At 45.7% G+C, this 24,647-nt stretch overlaps 3 protein-coding genes across 3 annotated transcripts; 2 read left to right on the top strand and 1 right to left on the bottom strand.

The window, feature by feature from the left end:
- The first annotated feature begins 3,006 nt into the window (after positions 1-3,006).
- LOC101781121 (protein TOO MANY MOUTHS) lies at positions 3,007-4,762 on the top strand. The gene has a single exon (XM_012846221.2). It carries the CDS (start codon positions 3,084-3,086, stop codon positions 4,590-4,592), a length of 1,509 nt encoding a protein of 502 aa, XP_012701675.1. The 5' UTR covers positions 3,007-3,083; the 3' UTR covers positions 4,593-4,762.
- A 5,141-nt stretch (positions 4,763-9,903) lies between these two features.
- LOC101783788 (probable protein ABIL1) lies at positions 9,904-13,111 on the top strand. The gene is made up of 9 exons (XM_004969150.4): positions 9,904-10,262; positions 10,434-10,516; positions 11,247-11,397; positions 11,482-11,581; positions 11,669-11,752; positions 11,839-11,911; positions 12,008-12,060; positions 12,167-12,249; positions 12,619-13,111. Exons 1-9 carry the CDS (start codon positions 10,143-10,145, stop codon positions 12,772-12,774), a joined length of 903 nt encoding a protein of 300 aa, XP_004969207.1. The 5' UTR covers positions 9,904-10,142; the 3' UTR covers positions 12,775-13,111.
- Positions 13,112-13,297: 186 nt separating this feature from the next.
- LOC101783388 (calcium-dependent protein kinase 1) lies at positions 13,298-17,674 on the bottom strand. Its single transcript, XM_004969149.4, has 8 exons — positions 16,841-17,674; positions 16,124-16,267; positions 15,860-16,012; positions 15,397-15,512; positions 15,136-15,303; positions 14,628-14,755; positions 14,438-14,537; positions 13,298-13,930 (listed from the first exon to the last, which is right to left on the bottom strand). The coding sequence occupies exons 1-8, from the start codon at positions 17,511-17,513 to the stop codon at positions 13,844-13,846; spliced, it is 1,569 nt and encodes a 522-aa protein (XP_004969206.1). The 5' UTR covers positions 17,514-17,674; the 3' UTR covers positions 13,298-13,843.
- Between the last annotated feature and the right edge of the window lie 6,973 nt (positions 17,675-24,647).

The following is a 24,647-nucleotide window of genomic DNA, read 5'->3' as shown; positions in this document are numbered from 1 at the left end:
CCTGATGAGTCCTCACTTGCCGAGTTCCTCCTGACAAGAAAGGGACAGATGCCGACAGCCACACAGCAGTATCAACAACACGCAGCAGCACGCTCCATGCATGCCAATGCCTTTCGGGACGTCACTAGCAGTGGCACGCCACTGCCGGCGTGGCCGACTGGCCAGTGGCCACTGACACCGGCCGCCAAGTCCGTCGGTTGGAGTCGGACAGCCGAATTCCTGTGGAGACCTAGCGCGCGCGTATCGATCGGCTCTGGAGTCTGGATTTACGGGCCTTTACCTAAAATTCCAACTTTAGCACTATGCAAAAAGAAGATTTCCCATCACAGTACATGCATGGAGTACTGAATGTAGACGAAATTAAAAACTAATTGTACAGTTTTGTTGTACTTTGCGAGACGAATCTTCTGAGCCTATTAGTCAATATTTGGACAATAATTCACAAATACAAATGAAACGCTACAGTATACTACAGTACTAGCACAGTGATTTTAGTTGTCCAAAATCAAGCAACTGTCCCCCTGGCAGCGCCCGGAACCCCGGACCCCGCGAGACTGGTAGCGCTGTCGCGGCGAGTCCAAGATGGTGACCTCCCATCGGCGCGGTACAGGCCCAGGACATCGCCGACGCCGGACGTTTCATTCGTGGCTATCCGTTTACCGGGGAATTCGCTCCAGCTCTCAGCCAACTTGCAGCGTGCGGCGCCGCCGCCGCGCCGCCGGTCACTGCAGTTTAGTTTCCTCCTGCGCATGTTCCGCAACTAGTTTGACTCCGCCTCCTGGCACGTTTTCCTTTTGTGATCCAGCCGAGAGCTGACTCGCCCGATGACTCGATGAGCTTGGTGATTGTTTCTGTCATCACTAGCATGACTGTGACCACACTCAACCCTAGTGTATGTAGATATGAGTATCTTTCCGGTTAAGACATAATCCATGGAGGGAGTACTGTGCGTTGCAGATAAGCTGAGTGCGACAAGCTAGCTTTCAGTGTGATTCAGGTCAGGTGCAGAGCCCCGGCACAAGGTTAGGCAGTAGATTACTGCCTGGTCATCAGAGGCTGACTGGTCTCTTGGCAGCATGACATATTTGAAACTAAAGTGGTGCATGTATACATAACATAACATATGATCAGGGATTGTGACAGATAGAAGTAGTTTCGAAATGAGACGTGCATTCTGGAATTGGTGAACTTACAACGTCAGGAGGGACTTTAGGCCCTGTATTGGGTCCGAATTTGAGCCTTGCTTTGCGGACTTGCAACGTGTGAGGAGGTCCTTGGGCCTTGTTCTGGGCCGGAAAATTTTCTACTTCTGGTCTCTGTTTCACTGTTTGTGTTAATATGAGCCTGCACAATACAGTTACAGTAATTTTTTAGGATTGCCTGTACAATAATTAGGCCCTGCAACTGCAAGCACCGACAGAGCAGCAATTGCAGCGGAAGAGAGACAAGTCTGCAATGCACATCAGAGAGAGGCACGGTCGAAAAAACTGGTGGGCTTCTGATCTGGGTTTGCACAGAGGTTGGAGGAAAGCAGGGAAAAGCAATTTGCGTTCTGCGGTTTTTTTTTACCTTCTGTCATTTCCATCTCCTAATGTTTCTGTTTTCAGTTCTACAATGGACCAGGTAAATTTGCAATAAGGTCAAAGGGATCCATTTCCTTTTAAAAAAGAATGGACACTGTTGACCTGACAACATCAAAGCGGCGACAGAGGTGACGGTATGACACATTGATACTGCTGACAATTTAAGGCGCGTTTGGATGTCTTGCCGCAGCTTTGCTTGGCTGGGCAAAAAAGATAGCGCTTGGTTTTTGAGCAAATTTATCGAAGTCTACGCTGGCAAGGTTTCTATTGGAGGAGAGCCTTTTCCGCTCGTTAAACGACATGCCAAATATGATAGCATGGCAAATTATTTACGAGGTTCATGGGATAAAACTGGATGTAAACTATTTCCAAGACATGAAATGCATTGGAACTGCCATTGAAAGTTTAGTTTCATTTCATTTCCTCCAATCATGTGCATCATAATTAAAGTCTATGACTTTACCTGTGAAACCGTGACATGAAACTAACGGCGTCTCCAATGTTGTAGCTTAGAGCTAGCTCAATCAATTTATTTTTTACTAGTTAAAAGTATAATAAGTACTATGAGACTAGTGTGGAATGAAGAGCTAGTCTCGCTCACTTTTCGATGCAGTTCTCTTTCACAGCACAAGCTTCAAAGCTACTATATACATGGAACCCACATCAACTATGAGCTATCAACTAACTTATACCATTAGATTAGAGAAGTCCTAAGCAAGGAGATATGATTTCATCAATTAAAAAAATAGTTTGGATGATGTGGCCGTCTTGAAAACTGTCCCACGAGACTTGCTATTGAGGCATTGAGAATGCCAATAGGCAAGGCTTGCTCGCTTAGGCAAGGCGAGCCAAGCCTGTCCCAGGAACCGAGCACGCCCTTAGCTTGAGCACTGCATTGACACGGCAGCATCAGTAGCTTGCAAATGCTTCAGTATGCATATAATTCTACACATAAATTGCCAGTTTGATCAAGACGCAGTGCTCAGGGCTCAGCGTCATCTCCATTTCTTGTCCAGATCAACTTCGGATTGCAAGGTTGGAGACTTGGAGCAGGCGAGTCAGATCGTAAAAGACTTCAAGGAGTAAAGAATGATGGTAAACTAAGCAGCTTGGCATCTTGAGCCAAAACCACACAATACACGATCGAGCAGTTGGTATCGCACGCGACGCCAGAACGCTCGATGGCGAGGTGTCCCATGCCATTGATGAACGGATCGGTATCGCATCGTCCCCATTTCCCGTGAAACCAATTGAATGCAGGCAAATCCTCAGTTCATTCACTCCCCTTCTCCCCCATCCCGTGACCAGCATTCACTCGCCCGGCTCTGAATTCAATGCGCGCCCTGCGTCGCGTCTCTCTGCCCCTCTGACACTATAAAACCTGCGCCGTCTGCCACTCTTCCCGTCCAGCTCCAGTCTCCAACGGCCGCGACACTTTCGTCTAGTATCCCACGCGCGCCATTCTGCCCGTGCGCCGAGAAACAATTTAAGCACGTTGCGATGGCTTCGGCGGCGCTTCGTGCGTGGTCGTCGATCATGGTCGTGGTGGTGGTGTTGGCCGTCGGCGCCCGGTGGCCGTCGCGCTGCCGCGCCGAGTTCACGGTGGTGGTGCCGGACACGTCGGCCGCGGCGCTGGTGGACGCGCCGCAGACGGGGTTCTCGGACCGGGCGCGCACGGACCCGGCCGAGCAGCGCGCCGTGCAGGAGGTGATGGCGGCCACGGGCAACGGCTGGGTGTGGGGCATCCCGGACGTGTGCCGCGGCCGCTGGCACGGCATCGAGTGCGTGCCCGACCGCCACGACGTCTACCACGTCGTCTCCCTCGCCTTCGGCGCGCTCTCCGACGACACGGCGTTTCCGGCCTGCGACGCGGCGACCGCCACGCTCTCCCCCTCCGTGCTCGCGCTCCCGCACCTCCGGTCGCTCTTCTTCTACCGCTGCTTCACGGGCAACCCGCAGCCCATCGCGGCCTTGCTCGGCCGCCTCGGCCCCGCGTTCCGCTCCCTCGTCCTCCGCCAGAACGGCCACGTCGGCCCGATCCCCGCCGAGCTCGGCAACCTCAGGGCGCTGCGCGTGCTCGACCTCCACGGCAACCAGCTCACCTCCGCCATCCCCGCCACCCTCCAGTCCCTGAGCCACCTCCAGATGCTCGACCTCAGCTACAACCGCCTCGCCGGCCCGGTGCCGCACTTCAAGTTCCAGCGCCTCAGCGTCCTGGACCTCAGCCACAACGCGGTCCAGGGCCCAGTGCCGGCGAGCCTCGGTCAATGCCGGTCTCTGCTGAAGATTGACCTCAGCCAGAACCGCCTGGAAGGCACGATTCCCGACACCCTCGGCGACTTGTCCGAGCTCATGCTGCTGGACCTCAGCCACAACGCGCTGTCCGGGCCGATCCCGGCCGCGCTCAGCCGGCTGTCGTCGCTGCGGTCGCTGATCCTGAGCGACAACCGGATGCAGTTCACGACGGTGCCCGGCGACTTCTTCTCCGGCCTCAAGGCCCTGACCACGCTGGTGCTCTCCGGGATGGGCCTGTCCGGGACGATCCCGGAGTCCATCGGGGAGCTGAGCGAGCTTCGGGTGCTGCGGCTGGACAACAACCAGTTCACCGGCGTGATACCGGCGACCTTCCGGCGGCTGGAGAGGGCCAGCGAGCTACGCGTCGACGGCAACAGGCTGGTGGGGCCGATACCGTTCGGCAAGGAGATGCTGTGGAGGCTGGGCAAGAAGCTGCGCGTCGGCGGCAATGAAGGGATGTGCTATGACACCAAGCAAGAAGGCCTCGAGGGCGTCGTTTCGCTTGCCGGCGTCGCGGACTGTGACAGCGTGAGGAGCCGCACGACGCAGCACTTGGTTTGGATCAATGGTACCGTCGGCGGCCGCCCCCGTTCCGTGGATCGCGTGGCCACATCGGCTGCTTCCGGCAGCCGATACCCCGGTGCTGCTCGTGTTGGGAGTGGCTTCGTGTTCCTGTCTCTGCACCTTGCATGGTTTGCAGCATTTGTGTTGTAGGTAGGCGGGTTGTGGTGATCGGGGGCAAGCGCAAGTTTTGGTGTAAAGAGTACAGGGCGATTTTGAATTTTGATAAGTAGAGTTATAATGGGTGAACAATAACCTATCTTCCTTTTAATTTAGTTTTAGTACGGAAGTACGGATTTAGATATAACAAACACTAAACCCTCCACCTCCCCCCCCCCCCAAAAAAAAAAAAAAAAAAAAACCAACCCCACCCCAACTTATTACAAATTGAGGCCGGTGGGAGTCTTTTCCAAATTAAACTGTCATTCATAGGCACGACTCTTAAGTTCTAACCCTTTATTTCACCCACTCCCTCCAAGTGGAGCTAACGTATCGACATCTACAACAATTATCACATCTATGCGCTACAGTCTCTATCCGTCTTCCCTTCCCCTTTTACCTAATTTGTAGAACTAACCTCCTCCTCCTCGCTTGAATTTGGCAGATCCCGCACGTGTGTGGCCCCATGGAGCTCGAGCGTGCAAGTAGAATTCGCCTGTGTGCTCGCCACTGGCGAGCGGCGTGGCAGAGCTCTATGGGTGCATATGCACCGCTACATCCTATATAGATTTGCTCCTGGTTCAAAGCATTAGCGATCGAAACGGGGGTTCCTAGAATGTATGTGTCGTTGTTGACGCATGTGTCCCCTCTAGAAACTAGCGACCACAATCGGGATTCCTAGACATAGTGTCCAGCTCCTCCTCTACTAGCCAGGTGCCAAAAGGTGTCAAAGATGGTACGCTACAATCATGGCTAGAAATTAATATTAGTAGATTATGAACATTCGGGAGCATGTTTGGAATGAAGGATTAAAAAACATAGGGATAGGAGAAAACGTAGAAATAAGAGAAGGAATGTGGGGTGGAGGAGAATAGAGTATGCCGCATGCCATCGTTATTATATTGTCCTTCCCATCAATCCTGGTTCTGAACGAACCACAAAACAAACTCCTGATTTCTCGAACAAAACAAACTCCTGATTTCATCCTTGCCGAAGGTGCAAGTAGTGGCAAAATTGATAGGGAGGAGTAGTGAGGATAGCTTCAATCTTCTTAGCACTTGATTTTTTTTTTGGCTTATTCTATTTATTTGGAGTTCAATGAGATGGAATGCTTCAAAGTCCCATTTGTTTTCGCGGTGACCGCGCGGTGTGGCGGCAGATTTCAAGAAATTCTGCTGAACACCCTGCAAGAAGGCTCCGCCACCGCGATTGAACCAGAAAATGGATTAAACAGATCAAAGAAAAATGGGGAAACGGGTAACTACATCTTTTTCAGCTCTGCTCCCGAAAAGAGAAAGGAGACGCTATTAACTTATGGGGTGTTTGGCAGGGAGGGGCTAAATTTTAGCCCCTGTCACATCGGATGTTTGGACACTAATTAGGAGTATTAAACATAGTCTAATTACAAAACTAATTGCACAACCCCTAGGCTAAATCGCGAGACGAATCTATTAAGCCTAATTAGTCCATGATTTGACAATGTGGTGCTACAGTAACCATTCGCTAATGATGGATTAATTAGGCTTAATAGATTCGTCTCGCGATTTAGCCTATGGGTTCTGCTATTAGTTTTTTAATTAGCTCATATTTAGTCCTCCTAATTAGCATCTGAACGTGTGATGTGACAGGGCTAAAGTTTAGCCCCTGACATCCAAACGCCCCCTTAATCTTTCTCGATGAAATTGGTTGACTAGGACAAAATTGTATCCCTTGAGCTCGACTGATTGTATGGTGTACTGAAGATCGAGAAAAGCGAATTGCTCCTATGATTCCCAGCGCTGGACCAGGGCAAGGGATCTATTTGTAATGTACCCGCGACGAAGGACGCACCCCTCCTGACCCGTGGTACGAGAATCCACTCCAAGGATGGTGGCTGGTGGACTGGCGTGGGTGAGACGGCGCAGCAAGTGCAGACAGGAGGCTCACCGGCGTTGCGAGCAGGTAGCAGAGGCTCGTTCCTAAGAGTCTAGGAGGACGACACCCTCGTGAATAACAAAGGTTTGCGCTCCACCATATTCTCAGTTCAGTACTAGTTGGGTAGAAAGTTTGCTCTTTATCAATTAATTGCCGGTAGAAATTTTAGATGAAAAATTCTACAAAAATGAGCACAATCCATCCTAAACTGCAAGAAGCTCGGCTTTGGCCCCATTTCAAGAATTGCATAGGTGCCATTGATGCCATACATATACGAGTCAGTGTACCTTTAAGTGAGCAACCAAAATATTTCAGCCATCATGGATATGCTTCACAGAATGTTATACCAGTTTGTGACTTTGAGATACGCTTCACTTTTTTTGTCACTGGTTGGGCTAGATCTGTACATGATTCTCAGGTCTTATTGGATACTTTGGTCACATACAAGGAAGATTTTCCAATTCCCTGGGAAGGTATATTATTCACGTGTTTTTTTCATCTACTTCCATATATATTTTCCTTCATATTTTCCATAGATAATTTACTTAATCACATGTAGGGAAGTATTATCTCGTTGATTTCAAGTATCCTAACAGAAAAGGACTTTTGGTGCCATACAAGGGACAAAGGTACCATGTATCCGACAGTTCGAGTGGCAACATGGTCACCATTTGGCTGGATCAAAGGAGTTGTTCAGATGCACATTTATATGTTAGAAATATGATTGAGCGTTCATTTGGAGTTCTAAAGATGAAGGGGCATATTTTCTTGAACCTGCTGGGCTATCCAATTAGGAAGCAACAAAAATTATAACAGTGTCTATGGTCCTCATAATTTTATTTGGGATAATGGGGAACAAGACGTAGACTTCGCCACCTCTATGCCTAAACTGGAAGTTCATGTTAACCAAGGTACCATAGGATATGGGAGTTTTTTGGCGGATGATATTGATATGGGTGCCTTTCGTGATGCAATTGCCTCCACATTACATGGGTGATTATTTGTTGTAGTCTATTTTTTTGAATTAATGGATATTGTTTGTTTTGTAAAACACCATCACTGATTGCCTTGGCTAGTTCGTTGACTTGGAATGTATTACTAATTATTTCATCAAAATTTGTATTTTACAAAATTTAAAAATATCAAAATCACCCTCTGTTCATACTCATGCTATTTTATACTCATGACAAATAATCGACTAGAAATTGTCAAGGTTGCCAAACTTCTAGTTTATCCAGCCAAAGCCAACAGATTTGATAGATTCTCGATTCTCAAGTACACTCAAACAAACTGGCGTGGTGTGATTATTGGTCTTTTGTTTTCTTTAATTATTCGGAGAATGAAAGGGGCGCCTGTTCCGGTTTGCAGTCTTTTTTTCCCTTCATGTTCCTGTTTGATGAAGTCTTGATTTTGATACTTGCTGGGAACTATAGCTCTCCGAAGAGAAGAATGCAAGAGCATTGATTGCGCGAGAACGCGCCCAATAGTGTTGCAGGAAAGATTTCCATGAATCCAGATGCCATTTTTCCCTTCCTCCAAAAGCACAATTTTGCCCCCCATTTCTCTCACTCTTTCCTTTGTGTTCCAAACACGTAGTGACCTCAACAAAATGGAGGAACGAGACCCCCTATGAAGAACTTCCGTTCCAAACAAGGCTCTAGTGATCTTTTGTTTTCTCACGGCATGTTTGATAGTATCAGTTAGCTCAACACTCTGATGTTTACACCTCTGATGCTTGGAACCATCTGATGCTAGGAGAAGGTGGGCCGTCATGGTCTCGTAGCATAGCACAAGCACATGTGGTGGCCTCGTGGGGTATGCATCTCTTTTTTCCCTTTAACCGGGGGTTCGCTAATTACTCCCGCCGCCACTCCTCCAAAGACTAAAGTTAAGACGTGTATTTTGTTTTGAGCACAGAAGGAGGTACAATTGATCCGATCAAGGAGGTAGCACGACCTCGCAATTAGGATTGTGGAGCCAAAGACTTGGAGCCAACAACCTGTATTGCCGCACGGCGGGGCCTGCAAACCAAAACTCAAGGATGAGGACCGCTGGCTCTTGCGGTGGTGTTTGGATCTTTAGTCCGAATTAAAATTCATGTCACATCGAATATTTGAAGGCTAACTAGGAGGACTAAACATGAGCTAATTATAAAACTAATTACATAAATGGAGGCTAATTCCTAAAATTAATCTATTAAGTCTAATTAATCCATCATTACCACATGGTTACGGTAGCACTACATTGTCAAATCATGGACTAATTAGGCTTAATAAATTCGTTTCGCAAATTGCCTCTAGCTGTGCAATTAATTTTATAATTAGTCTATATTTAATACTCCTCAATTAATTTTATAATTAGTCTATGTTTAATACTCATAATTAGTATGTAAATATTTGATGTGAATAAAATTTTAAGAGCACCTAAGCAACCTAACGGGACCGTAGTCTTGTACTCTTGTGCTTTGCTCGATCAATCGGCATATGATCCTGAACTGAAAGTCTGCTTCGCGTCGCAGTTTGCACATGGGGCTGGGATCCAGCGATCCCATCATCCAGATGCAATCTCATTGCCATCAATGCGCAAGGCTTGACGCTACGACATCGTTTGACTTTCCCATCAATGCGCAGGCTCAACAAAAAGTGTTTACAAGCAGAGCACATGACACGACAACTTTACCTTGTCCGGCTTAGAAAATGGAGCACTTTGGACTTGAGGCTCTTCAGCACAGCTCGAATCGATACCTTGCCACGGAGCCAGAACATAACCACACACATGCTACCCAAGTATTGATTGAATGATCACCGTCGCTAACCACCCCCGTGTCTGAGCCTCGTTAGCAAACTTGCTCTGCACCTCACCTGCAATATTTGTAGCTTACTCCAAACAAGCTACTAAGCTAGTGCACCAACCGTATAAAGAATGGGCAGCAGAGGACAGGAGCAGGACGGGGCAGGACAGGAGGAGTAGTAACAGCAAAAGGCAAGACGGCAAAAGCCATGGCCGAACGGACGAAATCGGCCGGGATCCAATGACGGGACGGGGCACCGGAGCTTTCCAGCCGCAAGAATCAAGATCCATCGCCATTTCCTCCCTCTTCTCCAGTCTTCACCACCACGCACAGGCAGAGGCAGGCAGTAGCAAACAGACAGGCACAGAGGCTGCCGGACCGGCACGGCGAGCTACGGGTGAAGCCTCCCCACTCGATTCCCCGATCCAATGATCCCATCGTCCGGCACGGCGCCCGCCAATCAAATCTTGCCGCCACTCCTCGCCCCATTGACTGACTGGCTGGACCTAACAAAAAGTTAGCCGGCAACCACCACCTCGTCGCCATCCGATCCGCGCCCCACCTCACGTCCTCACCACACCCCACTACCCGCCCGCCTCCACTCCCTCTCCCACTCCTGCACCCCCGACGTCACCGTCCACCGCCAGTACACCACCACTCGGCACTCGCTGCACCTGGGAGACCGGCAAAGCGAGGGGAGCCGCGCGGGAGGCGTCGCGTGTTCCTTGCTTCGTCCTCACGTGCCGTGGCCACCCCGCTTCCTCCTCCTCCCCCCGTATCCGTCCTGTTCCCCCACCGAGCTAACCGGCGGCGGGGGTGTCGGCCAGTGGGCGGAGGCGATGCATCACGAACCGTGGCGGCCTGGTGCTGAGACCGCCGGGGCGGGGGCGGGGCCCGCGCCCACCACCGTCGACGAGGCGTCCATGGAGCGCAGCAAGAGCTTCGTCAAGGCGCTGCAGGTCAGCCGCTCCCTGCCCGGATCGGGCTCGATCCTGTTTTTCACAAATTCTTTTTTCTTCTTCCCGATCGAATTGCTGTGCAAAGATCCGAAATTCTCGGAAGCCCTGGTTGCCGCCCACGATTCTTGCTCCGTTTGGTGCTTACGATCGCTGCCCATGACGTGATTGCAGGAGCTCAAGAACCTGCGGCCGCAGCTCTACTCGGCATCGGAGTACTGCGAGAAGTCCTACCTCCACAGCGAGCAGAAGCAAATGTAAGAATAGATTCCTGTTGTCCCTTCGTCCCGGAGTTCGCACCTCCGTGCAATTTTCGGAAGCAACTCAAGTTTTCCTGCCCATAGGCCATAGCAAGTAGTACCGGAAAACAATGTGTACCTGTTGCTTCTAGCCCACAATGGTCTCCTGAACGTTCTTCCTAGTTATTTTTCTTCTCATTTGGTATTACAAGTCTTACCAACGGTTGGTTTTAATGAAGCATTGGTTCGGGAGTACATGATCCATCTGCAAAGTGCGGCAATGGGAAGAAAGTTGTATTGGGCTGATTGGTTGTGCAGAAGTTAAATTTTGGAGTTTTCTAGTGAGGGGTTGGTTGTTTCATATTTGGAGGTCGAGGTTCTGAATTATGCACTACACCTACTGTCACATATTCCATGGAATTGCAGTGTAATGGATGTGTGCAATCTGAGCACCTGACTTCCCTGCAAAAGTGGCTCATAATTACTTGTTTCTGCTAGTTTTTTTTGGGTGCTGTCACGGGTTCCTCCTGGTCCTGTACTCCTGTTCAGTGTTGATTAAACTGAAGAACTTTCTGCAAAGTAACGAATGTGCTCGAGTAGAACACATCAGAGTTTTTTTTTGTGACGTATTTCATTAAGAGGAAAGAAGCAGGGTTACATGTTTGAGCAATGTCATCTAGGGTTCCATGTAGGAAAGAAGCAGAGTTAGGAATCCTCTCATCCATTTTCCCGTGCTTCTTGATATCAGGGTGCTGGACAACTTGAAAGATTATGCTGTCAGGGCCCTGGTCAATGCTGTCGACCACCTTGGCACAGTTGCCTACAAATTGACAGACCTGTACGAACAGCAGGCTTCAGAAATTTCAACCCTTGAATTGAAAGTAGCATGCTTAAACCAGGTACTGCTTCTGTCATAAGGTGGAATTCTGTTATTACTGTGCAATATATGGTTAAAGCTGACAATTTTAGGGTCCAATATTCAGCAAGTCCTTACCTGCCAAACTTACACGGACAAAGAAGGCCTTAGGCAACAGCAGATGACGGGGGCTGCCAGGAGACACCACAAACATTACATCGTACCATGTAAGGGTTCACAGAATAAATATGCAAGTCTGGAGTCAAGAAAATGATAAACTCCTAGCTAACCTTTTGACTTTCTCTTCGAGCTAGATGCGGGAAATAAAAGAATGCAATCTTTTTCTGAGATGCAAGGCAATGCTGATTTTGACTCAACACCTAGACCTTACTCCTCAGGTGCAACTTCTTGCTTCTGTGCAAACATTTGAAATTCTGGTATTAAGTGCTTCCCGTGCTGAAAAAACAAACGATCCTCCCTGCAGCAAAGACCCTTCAGTGGCATTTGGTTTCAGAGAAGAACTCCAAGAGCAATAGACCTGATCAGTCTGAATCCACGTAAGTCATTCATGTCTCTGGTTCAGTTTTGCTGAATGGGGCATTTGCTCTGCTAACTTCATCCTGTGTGACATTGTTGTCATCTGCTCTGTGCAGCCCAGGAGAAACAAAAACTACTAAGCCTTCATCAAGTGGCTTCCGCCTTCTCGGTATTTAATTGCTTATATTGTCTCTATTTTTATCTTCATTTGGCAGATTTTAGCATAGCTTATATGCAGATGGCAGATACTTAATCTGAAACTGCTTATGTTTCAGGCAAGGAATCATCTGCATCTCCCTTGTCCAAACATGTGCAATCCAACTTGACCAGCTTGGATATTGTTAGTGTCGGCATGAAGGTAAACCTAAACCATAATATGATTGAAAATCCGGACTGGTTTTCTATTCTGTAAACAAAATGATACAAACATGTACTTCAAGATTATAGATTACATTTTATTTTATGATGCAATAGTTGCAAATGGTCATCATAGAGGATATATTATTTTTATGTACTCCCAAGTTAAATCAGTCTATTTCCCGCATTATGAAAGTTTCTTTTCTATTGAACTTATATATTGCATTTGATGATGCAATAGTTGCAAATGGTCATCATGATGATATTTTATTTTTATTTACTCCCTTGTTAAATCAGTCTACTTCCCCGAATAATGAAAGTTTTTCTTCTGTTGTACTTATACTTTGAAACATCCAATTTGTGTTTTCAGGACCAGCCCGGGACAAGGCATTTGTCATCATTCAGTTCTTTTGACAACCCAAGAGGGCGTCAAATCCAGAAGGCTCCGCTTCGCACAAAAAGTATGTTAGCTGCTTTCTTTGTTAAGCACAGATCAGCAAAGATGAAAAACGTCTCTGTTCGTTGATCAACGGCAAGCCTGCAGTTTGCTGCAGCCATACCAATGTGGAAGTCAAGGACATGGAAGAAGCTATGTATACATGTTGTAGATTGTATTTGGATCTTGTATATTAGTGCTCTATAGATAAACCTCCTGATACCCTTTCAATCTGTATCTTAATGCTATCTTGCTGATGGCCTAAATGTAATGATTTATATGGATATACAGTAATAGTTCTATACCGTAGTGCCATCTCAGTGTCCAGGAAATACAGTGTAAACGGAATGTACAAGGAGTCGAGTATACTTTTGTGCGAGAAATAAAAGGTGGATGGCTCATCTAATTAGGTGAATCCAGTATGTTATGTCCCAGGATTGGTTCAAGGGTAAAATGCATACGCCTGGTCAAAAATATGCCCCCACTGTGTAAGTCACGCGAGAAAAGACTACCCGTCCGGCGGCCGTCCTGGCGTTTACCCAAGGAAATGTGACATTGCGTCTGCAAATCTTTTCCGAGACCATACTACCCTACTACAGGTGTAAACATATGATTCTTTGGGTGGTCATCTTCACCCAAATAAGAATCTTGCTAGCTGAAGAGCTCAAATGGATCAGCATTTCACCTAGAGATAATCCAGGACCACGTTTGTGCTATGCTTATTAAGAATAATACAACATTGCCACACAAGATCACTAAACACCCTCTTACAATGCCTGTTCTAATATAAATGGCTAAGAGGACAAAAGCACATGAACACAAGTCACAACACGCTCATTCGTGCAGCTAACTGATCACCTCATTGAGGAAACACGCTAGAATGGAAGGTGGGGAAAGATGCAGATCAAAGCAGCTGAACAACCTCAAAGGCATTATGCATGAGAAGAAGCACTGCCACCCAGAGTCAGATGATGATCAAAGCATCTATATTGAAGTAGCCATATCATGCACCCCATTCTGGTACAAACTGGTCCGGGCTGCAGAGATATGGATCTCAAATGGAGTCTTAATGGCTTTTCCCAGAAGAAAATGAGTCCAGGAGAAGATGTCTAAGGGCAAAATATTCCCAAAAAGCATCCATCGAAATTGTAGACTGCAGTTAGAACATGCGCCTCCGGTTCGGAACAATCTCAGGGCTGTTGTTCCTCATCATGGCAACAAACTCCTGGTAATTAATTCTTCCATCCTGCCAATAAATAAAAAAATGGGAACATTAGCATTATGATAAACTGAGCTGGGCAGCCTCTTTAACTTTCAAGTTATAAGTAAAAGGATCACTGTTCTTTGGCATTCCCAATGTAGGTTAGTCAAGAGAAGGTCGGTAGAGATTATGAACATTTGCTAATTTATCCCCAAATTCAAATACAGCAAATTGGTAGTCTCTCCATGAATTTCCATTCACCAGTTGATATTGTTAAATTTATTCAATGTGAATTAATTACAGTGTATGCATCCAGATACAAATTATTTTAATCAGCATTTTTTAACATACAAGCCCCCACCAGTCAAATCTTTGGATTTTCTCTTCCTATAAGAATTCATTTCCATGTTTTAGGAACATGTCAAGTGGTTGAAGTCAACAGTAAGTAACATGCCACATAACTGACGTCAGTGAGGTGGTTTTCTTCAATGGATTGATTTAAATATTTGAAGAGCTAAACTTTTTCTTAAACTCTGCAAAATATATACTCACATGATCTGTATCCACTTCAGCAATGATTTCTTTTATTGTTTTATCATCTCCCATATCATACTTCTTCAAAGCTTCCTCCAACTCATCTACTGTTATGTATCTGCATGGAAAGATTTAAACAGTAAGGAAATCAAATGAAAACAGTCCAGATTTGCATAACAAGTCCAGGCAAAATTAGAAGTGAAGTTACCCGCTGTGGTCCTTATCAAAATATTCAAAAGCTTTGAGTATGTGGTCTTCCTTCTCCAATCTATTCAAGTGCATAGTGGCTGATATGAACTCCGCGTAATCAATGGTGCCATTTCCATCAACATCAGCCTGTTTAGGGAATTAGAAACAAGAATAAGGAAACAAAATGGAATGTGATGAACTACTACAACAGTTCCATCAACAATGTTCACAAGTTTGATCTATATGAGTTTCACATGTTCCATCACATCTTCTTTCAAATTACTGTATACTGTGTTTTCCATTCAATAGAAAACACCAGAAACTTGCATGCACTTTTCTTTCTAAAAATGGCAAAAGGTTGTGGAATGCAATGCAGTCCTAGACAGTCGCTTTCAGTTTTCCAAATTGGAGATGTGATTTGGGAATTGGGATAGTGATACTTGAGAACAAAGAAAATATACTGAAAGTAAATATGCAGTCAACAGTAAAAATGAAGCGTATGGGTCTGGTCTGGAGGATGAACATACCGCCTCCATCAACTGTCTGATTTCTGATTCAGAAATTTTAGTGCCAAGTTTTGGTAAACCAGATCTTAGCTCTTCAAGAGTAATTGTCCCACTGTTATCCGCATCCAGGGATCTAAACATTTCTTTGAGGCCCATAATCTCTTCATCCGATAAGTTCTCGGCAACAATCTGATTATAACGAAAGAAGATGTTAGAATTATCTGCTCTTAAAATGAAGTCTTTAACTAGAATAAATGCCACAAAGTCCAAGCAGCCAATCACCTTCAATGCAACTTTCTTGAGCTTGTTCATTGCCCTGAACTGTTTCATTCTACTGATGACTGTAATGTCAAGTGGCTTATCTGGTGCCTCTCCATCCTCTCTAATCCATGGATGGTCTGTATGTTCACAATATTAGACTGATAAACTATACTTGCAAATGAATATTCAGTTCAAAACATGGGTCATCCTCTTTTCTTTCCTGTTTTTTTAGAGAGAGAAAGCAGACAGGTCTTTAACTAAGAGAGAAAATCAGCAGTTTCTCTCTGGAATACTACAACTACTATCAGCACTTTCGCACTCTTGTATCAAAAGGCACGTAGTGTGGAACAAACTAGGAGGAGACTACTCTCATTTTGCAATAAACTTAATACATGTGTTCATTCTCTACAAATGAAAATGCCATATTGTAAAACATGATTCCACAACTAGACATACAAAGACAGTGAAAGAGCAGTTGACTTACTCAAAATTTCAGCAGCAGTCAAGCGCTCTTTCGGGTCTTGCCTCAGCATCTTTTTAACCAAATCCTTTGCACCATTAGATATTGAAGGCCAAGGATCAGAAGAGAAATCAATGTGACCACGCAAAACAGCATCAAATATGCCATCCTCATTCTCTGGCAACATTAAAGGATAAAGTGAAGAAAAAGAACAATTGTGTTAAGACTTAAGAGCGATATAAGCAAAAAAAAATGATCAAAATGAGATTTTTCAGAAAGAAAATTTACCTGCCCAAAAAGGAGGAACACCGGACAGAAGGATGTAAAGAATAACCCCAGCACTCCAAATGTCAGCCTCTGCACCATAGTGCCGTTTCAGTACCTCAGGAGCAACATAATATGCACTTCCCACCAGATCCTTGAAAGTCTCCCCTGCATCATCAGTTATGGATTCTCAATCTGTTTGCTCATGCCACAAAGACAAATAAACAAGCTATTTCACTTCCTAAGAGACAAACAAATAGAGATAACAAATAGAAAAACAGACTAAGCCCCACAAGAAATCCTCCACAATCACCAGCAATTTGCAAATTGAATAATCGCACTTTTATGCAACAAACTTAGGGTGTCATTTAACATTCAGTGCAAGCATTTCTCACAACAAACTTAGGGTTTGTCACAATGGTGGGAACAATGTGGTGCATAAAGAGTAAACAATGCAAATCTACAATGCGATCGCAATGTCACCATTGGAACAAGCTTAAAGCTCAGCTACTTTGGAGTTTAAGCTGGATCCCCAATACTAACGCAGCATCTCGCAACCAGAATGGACAGATATGAATAATGCCACCTCCATATAGATACTACTAATTTAGCAATGCTGGGTCCGACCCAGCGAATCGGTCAAGTCAAAGGCATATCCACATCTTGTCAAGTCAAACATCACAGAAGGGCACCGCAGGATCCATATGGAAGAAGCGATGGAGTCAAAAATCGAGCACTCACCGGGCTTGAAGAAAACGGAGAGGCCGAAGTCCGTGGCCTTGAGCGGCGAGTCCTCCTTGTCGTTGAGGAAGAGGAAGTTCTCGGGCTTGAGATCCCGGTGGAAGACCCCCATGGAGTGGCAGCTGTGGACGACGGCGACGATCTCGCGGCAGAGCGCGGCGGCTGCGCGCTCGGTGTAGTGGCCCCTGGCGATGATCCGGTCGAAGAGCTCCCCTCCCTCGCAGAGCTCCATGACGAGGTTGACCGAGTGGCGGTCCTCGTAGGCGCCGCGGAGCTCGACGATGTTGCGGTGGCCCGTGAGGTGGTGCATGATCTGGACCTCCCGGCGCACGTCCTCGATGTCGTCGCGGTGGACGAGCTTGCGCGTGGCGATGGACTTACAGGCGAAGCGCTGGCCGGTCTCCCGGTGCGTGACGAGGTAGGTGACTCCGAACTGGCCCCGGCCGAGCTCGCGCCCGAAGGTGTAGGTCGCGCGCACGTCCTCCATCGGACGCCCCAGCACGCGCCCCGCCACCCCCGCGTCCGCCGACGGGGCCGCCGCCGCCGGCTTCGGCCTCGGCCGATGGTGCTGCTGCTGTGGCAGCGGCGGCGGCGCATGGGCCTGGGGCTTGGGCGGGGCCGGCTGCTGCTGGTCGGCTGCGTGGCGGTGGTGGCGCGACCCGCGGTTGCCCATGGCTGCGTGTGCCGGGCTGGGGTCGTCTGACGGAGGGGGGAGGTGACGGGGGCTTGCCGGTTTGCGGGTCTGGCTCGCTCGGCCCTCGGGTGCTGGCTGGAGCGGAAATTTTGTGGAGGGGACAGGGGGAGGGCAGCGTTCAGCGCTGCGCGGAACACAAGCGCGTTGGGTGGTGGGATTGGCGTAGAGGAGCAGGTGCGAGTGACAGGCTCACGGGCGTGGCGTGTGAGCGTGGGCCAATTTTGGGGGAGAACCGCGGGGGCAGGTATCGGTGACGGTGAGCGGATGCGTGGTAGGGACGGGAAGCACGGCGGGGGGTCGTGGGGTCAGCGGCGTACTGGCGTCTTGTGTTGTGCTTTTGCTGGGATGCTGCTGGCGCTGGGTCAGCTGGTGGTCACCGAGATTTCGCTCGGCTTTCTTTTTTATCGGCACTGCTAGAAAATTTGTATCGGTACAGCATCAAAATAAAATACACGTAACATCAAAAATTTATAGTTGCAACATCATCAAAATTTTATAATTACAATATTGAAAAATATACGAAAAAATGATTACATCGTTCAACTCTAGGACATGTAACCTCCTCCAAGAATCCTAATCCAAGCCCCTTTCTCCCCATCTCATCCAAATCCTCCCCTTCCCCTTCTCATGTCCCTTTCCTTGCTAGGGTTTTGCTCCAGCGATGGCTCAAGTCCTACGGTGACGAAGTTGCTCGATCCGTGGACTTTGTTGCCATCTCCGCCTCTTCCTAAAAGATTTGGTGATAGATTTTCTTTTGATTGTCTTTTTTTGACAGATTGTTGTGAACCTTGCGTGAGTAATTCTGGACAAGTACATTTACTGCAAGATTTTATTTGCATTGTCGTAGCAGAATTATTGTGAGCTATGCTAATCTATTTGGTTTTATTTTCGAGCTTAAGTTGAAGCCATATTTTGATCTTGTCTTGTCTAGTAGGAAACTGCAGCGGCATTGTCTCTATGGTCTTTACAAACTTATGCTAGATATTTATACACTGCAGCGTCGTTGTCTCTTTGGTCTTTGCAAATTTGTGCTAGATATTTACACTTTTGCTTTTTGTGCTGCCAGTCTGCGTTGTCAATTTAGCACAAATTGCTTTATTTTTCTCAGATCATGTATTCCTTCCACCAAGAACTCTGTAAGTAAAAAAAGAGAGTCAAAATTGTAAAATAATTCAGCCATATCAGCAGTAGAAGGTGGCAGATTGACAGCCCACAAAGCAAGAGTGTAAATATCTAGCACAAGTTTGCAAAGAACATAGAGACAATGCGGTTGTAGTGTGTAAATATCTAGCATAACAAGTTTGCAAAGACCATAGAAACAGCGCCGCTGCAGTTTCCTACTAGACAAGACAAGATCAAAATATGGCTTCAGCTTAAGTTTGAAAATAAAACCAAACAGATTAGCTTAGCTCATAATAATTTTGCTACGACAATGCAAATAAAATCTCGCAGCAAATGTACTTGTCTAGAATTACTTATGCAAGGGTTCACAACATCCTGTCAAAAAAGACAGTCAAAAGAAAATCTATCATCAGATCTTTTAGGAAGCTTATGTAGCAAGATCACCTGATGCGGAGGCGGAGATGGCAACAGAGTCCACGAATCGAGCAACTTCGCCGCCGTAGGACTTGAGCCATCGCCGGAGCAGAACCCTAGCAAGGAAAGGGAGATGAGGAGGGGAAGGGGAGGATTCGTATGAGATGGGGAGAAGGGGTGGAGGATGTCGGGGATAGATTCCCAAAACCCGCAAGGAAGGAAGAAGTTGGACTCCTACTAGGATTTCCCTGTAATCCGACTAGGACTCATACCGTGTACTCTTACTAGGACTCCTCGTAATCCGACTAGGACTCCCGCCCCCTGGAGTACATAAAGGAGGGCGAGGGTACCTAGATCGGTAGCTCACCTAAGCTCAACACCCAAGCGTAGGGTGCACTATACAACACCCGAAAATAGGATGTACGGTATTATGCTACTCTGACTGCCCGAACCTGTATAAATCCGTGTCTTGTGCCCTCGCTTTTACCTTCGGGTTCCAGGTCCAGCGATCCCCCAACCGACTAATTGACTACCTCGGGTACCCCCTTGGTAGGGTGCCGGTATAAAACACCGACATAGGAGGTGCACCTGGACGTGGATTCTTGGAGGAGGTCACGTGAGAGCTGGGAGCCACAACGACGGCCGGCGGCAGCGGCGGCGGCAGTAGCTTATGTAGGAGTGGGAACGGGCGCCCCTCTCTCGCTCGTGCAAGCGAGACGCGTGATGGGGGAGACGAAGACGGGGAGCGCTTTCCAACCGCTGTAGGTCGTGCTCTTTTCCGCGTAGAGATTGGGCTCACGTGAGCCGAATAACCCCGCCTAGCAGGTTTCCAAACTCACCGATGAAGCGCCCCGCGGAACTTATACGCGTGGCCTTTCTCCGCGCGGAAACGGCCGGGTTCCCTGCAGGGAACTGAGCTGCCAAACTAGCCCTTATACAGGTTCCCTGCAAGGCTTCAGTCCCTTTCCCATGAACGGTGCTGCTGTTCCGATGCAGCACTTGCTCCGGATGTTCCTGGCGCCCCTTCAAGGCAGGCTGGTTTGGGGATTTTGTTGTCTTATGCAGGGTTCACAGAGTCCTGGACTCTACAGATACAAGCAAAGGTGATGATGGACTCAGTTCTCATGGCAGAACTGGCAGCTCTGGCTTTGGCTGCAAGAATAGCAAAAGCTTTGCAGATTGAACAGATGCTCTTCGCCTCTGACTTTAGCCAAGCAGTCCAATTATTGCAGAAGGATGACAACTCTGCACCTTGGAGGCTTTAGTTTCTGATTTTTTTCAACCTCCAAGGTCAACACTCTTACAAGGTGATGAAGCTTAGCCGTCAGGAGAACATTCCTGCACATCGACTTGCTGTTCCGGTGAGAGCGGTGTCTTCTTCAAGCCCTGCGTTTTTTATTGCTCTTGTAATGTTCATCAATCTGGATGTGCTGCTTGCTCAGCACTCCAAGGTGTATTCTGGGGTCAGTTTGACCTCATCTCTGTACACTGTGTTTGAGCTTGAAATAAAAGGTTCCTTATAAAAAGACTCGTCGCATATGGTGTCGTGTGTGCCTACCCTAGCACACAACGGAATGGAGCCAACGCACGTACATATTTTTTTTCATATTCTTTGATCATCATGAGTTTTCACGTCGTGTTACATGACCTCCACCTCCATTGATTTGTAACCATATATATGCTAGATTGCACAGAACTACTCCGGCAATAACATCAGAGTTTGTTGCATGATACCTGAAGAAATAGCACATGAAGCACAAGATAAGGTAACTAAATTACAAATAATTTATTTAACTGAGAGGGTAATTTATTTCGTATCGTAAAGGTAAGTCATATTAATTCTTGACTTAATGTACAACAGATGGCTGATGAAGTTGTACAACACCTATGCTGGCAAGATTGGGTTTAGTATTAGAAAGAGCCATACAAAGCGACGAGAAGATGGGACTCTACGTCAGAAATATTTGGTTTGCAGTAACGAAGGTCATTGAGAAACTGAGTCATCAAGGCACACTACAAGGACAGATTGCGATGCTCGTGTTCAGTTTAGTGTTAGTAAAGAGGGGATTTGGACGGTGCAAAAGGTTATACAGATTGGAGTTTTACCTCAAAAAGAAGTGGGATGAATTGTTGTGTGACTACAACCTTGAGGACAACAAATGGATGGCAAACCTATATAATTTGAGGGCAAAATGGGTTGTTGTGTATTGTGACTCATTTACAGCTGATATGAACTCGAACTAAAGGAGCGAAGGCATGAATAATGTACTCAAGAAAAGATTTCATAGAAAAATGGATCTTTCGAAACTCCTTGAAGAATGTGAGAAGGTTTCCAGTAGTCTTCGTAATAATAAGTTGGATGAAGATTTTAATTCACGTCGAAAGAGCCCAGTTACTCATATTCCTCTGTTGAAGACCGCAACTGAGTCATATACAAGGAGGATGTATAAAGAGTTTGAGGAAGAATTTAACAAACAATTTTCATTCTCTTGTAAGTTGTTGCAAGCCGAAGGATCAATTTTGACATATACGGTTACGCATATGCATTCTGATTATGAAGCAACTGTCATGTTCAACAAAGCAGATAGTACCATTACATGTGCTTGCAGGAAGTACGAATCCATATGTACGTATATATTCAAATTTGAAATTGCAATAATACAACGTTTAATACAAATTGATGAAACATGGCATTCATATCTGATAGGTATATTGTGCAAGCATGCCTTCAAAGTCTTCAGTGTCAATGATGTTTTCATTTTGCCTTCGCAATATATCCAGCACAGATGGACAAAATATGTAAAGAGAGGATTTTATATTCAGAAACAAGGATACGAGGAGGAAAGTTTAAAAACCCATACCGCACGTATCTCACGGAAGGCAACATCTATTGCATTGAAATATTCAAAGTCAAAAGAACTTCGTGATCTTTTGGAGGAAGCCATGGATAAGTTGGATTTGGATGCAGATAGTTGTCTAAGCAAGATGTAAGAACAATCCAATGAGTCTCCTCTTGTTTCAGCTGATTTCGCAATAGATACATTTAAAGGTACAATATCGTTTAGAGTTCCTGAGGTGGTAAAAGGTGCAAAGAGTAAATGAGGGACTATGTCCCTTGAAAAGAATACAGACAAGAAGAAGAAAACTGCTAAAAAGAAAGGTATTGATTGCACCAATTTTAGTATTATTGTTTTATTCTATGCTTGTATTATTAACTATATGTGTTTGACTATAGCTGAGTCTTCACCTACTGTTATCCCACCCAGAAATTTTGATGTCGAAGCTGATTCGGTAGAGTCCTATATGAGCCAATATGCTACCAGAAAAGGCTTACCCAGGTTTATTCATGGGACATGAGAGTTACTCAGTCAACAAAAGAGGTCCGAATTAGAAGTGTATCTTGATGATCCTGCTCCTCCTGAAATGGATAATGATGCATTTGACATCATTGCATGGTTCAAAATATCCAATAATCGCTCTCATGGCACAAGACATCCTAAGTGTTCCTTATCTGCCGTTGCATCGGAATCTGCTTTTAGCTTAGCAGGGCTGGTTTTTTATGAGAACCGCAGTAGCTTACTCCCAGAAATGTGTACATAAGATTAGTTAAGAGACACTATCCCAGGTATACAGTTGCACTCAAAGTACTATACTGCTTTCTGCTTTTGAATGAAATTATAATGTACTATATTCATAGGCTTGCTAATGTTTTTAATTGAAACAGTTGAGTCAAGGACCACAACTGAGGACATTTTTCCTGCTGAAACTTTGTCACCAACTATAAATCCCCACCCAAGCTTCTCAAGTGCAGAAAAGGTAGTTTTCTTGACTGTTAGTATCTATCAGTATTTTCCCTCTGTTTGCCTTGCAATTCTATAGTACTATTTGGCTTCCTTTTATTGCCAACCTCACTACCAAAATCTCTCTTTTTTGTTTCTCTAAATAAAAGAATCTCTTCTTATTATTCATGTGCTTGAAAAAAAGTTTCCGACTATGGTTCTCATCCCAGCTAAGGACGATTGATGGATTACAGAGTAAACAGTGAAGGACCATAGGCTGTGTGTACAAAGCTACTCTCTTGTCTGTAGAAAGCTGGCAAAAAGGACTCCAAATTGGCAAATGTTCAGGAAAAATGATGAAGTAACTTGTTTCCCCTTACTATGAGCGTGACCTGAATTTATTTGAAAGGGATGGCTATTATATTAGCTATGCATGTCATGGAGCAGAATTATATAAATTTAACTTTTATCTGAATTTTTCTCTCTTTTTAGCTTAAGAAACATCATTGTAATAGACAAGTAATGTTTGCTTGTCACCATGTGATGGTAAATGGTGCCAACATTGAGGACTGATTAATCCAAGCCATGCAAATTTTTATGAAAAAAATTCAAATTTTGACTAAAATTTTAAAATTACTGCCCCCCTAGAAATGTAAAACTTGAGTTTCTGGCTCCGCCACTGTGTGCTAGTATAACTTCTTCCTACTTAGCGTTGCTTAGCTAGGAGTGAGTGATGCATAATACTAACAAGGCAGCAGGCAGTATCTAGTTACCGGGTATGACATGGGAAGGTGCATAGTGGGTAAAGAAAATTTTGATATGAACGTGGACAAGAGCCTATATATAGCTGCAACGAAAACTAATAATCGAACCTCCAATGGTACTCCGTATACCTGTCGCACATATACTAGGTACGACATATGGTAACAACACCACGCGGCCAACCATCTCCTGCGGGGATACGTGCTAGAAGCACGAGAAGCCACTCCTGAACTTGAACTGCATTTCCATCTGGAGGTCCCAGCGTGTACGCATAGCCGACGTCTCGACATTGGAGTTTGGAGATGCCTCGAAGAAATTACAGCCTCCATCTGCAACTTTTGTTTGCTGTATGTGGTTGCAGGGAACAATTTTCTTTTTCTAAAAAAATCTGCAACTTTTGTACGTCCTGCGCAAGCTCATTGCTCACCGCCTGTGGCATTTCAAACCGTGACTTCTTTATCATGTTCTCAGGTGGCATGCCTTTCTCTCTACATTCTTAATGCGCAATGGCTTGTGTGTTGCTATGGACATACAAAATTTGAATAAAATAACAACTATTAGAAAAAATCATGCAGAATATCTAATAATCACGTCACGGACTCACGGCTGATACAAACGCAATAACAAAAGATGCTGTCCACTAAGGCTAAAAATACGCTAGGCAAAAACACAGTCCAAATCGCACAAGATTTACCCCGGCTGTGTGTTAATCCCTTGCAGCTAAAGCCTGATTGCGATGTTTGGAATCAAAATCGAAAAGTCATCTGCGCACTATATATTCCAAGCTATCCAGTACAACTATTTGTTAGAGATAGACCGTCGAAAACTTTGCAAGAAAACAGTGACACATGTGATTTCAGAAAAAAAAGCAATATGTGCCCTAACAGTTATATAAGGTTTTCATCAAAAAAACAGTTATATAAGGTATATATTTCAATGAGAAAAATAGGAAGAAGTCTACATAACCTCCCAATCTATTGCAACTAGACTAAAAAGTTAATGTAGTTGATGTCACCTTTCACAATAAAATCACATT

Source organism: Setaria italica, chromosome V (genome assembly GCF_000263155.2).
Source record: "Setaria italica strain Yugu1 chromosome V, Setaria_italica_v2.0, whole genome shotgun sequence".
In the NCBI taxonomy this organism is placed as follows: domain Eukaryota; kingdom Viridiplantae; phylum Streptophyta; class Magnoliopsida; order Poales; family Poaceae; genus Setaria; species Setaria italica.
The sequence above is the reverse complement of the archived record's forward strand: the minus strand, read 5'-3'. Positions and strand labels throughout refer to the sequence as shown.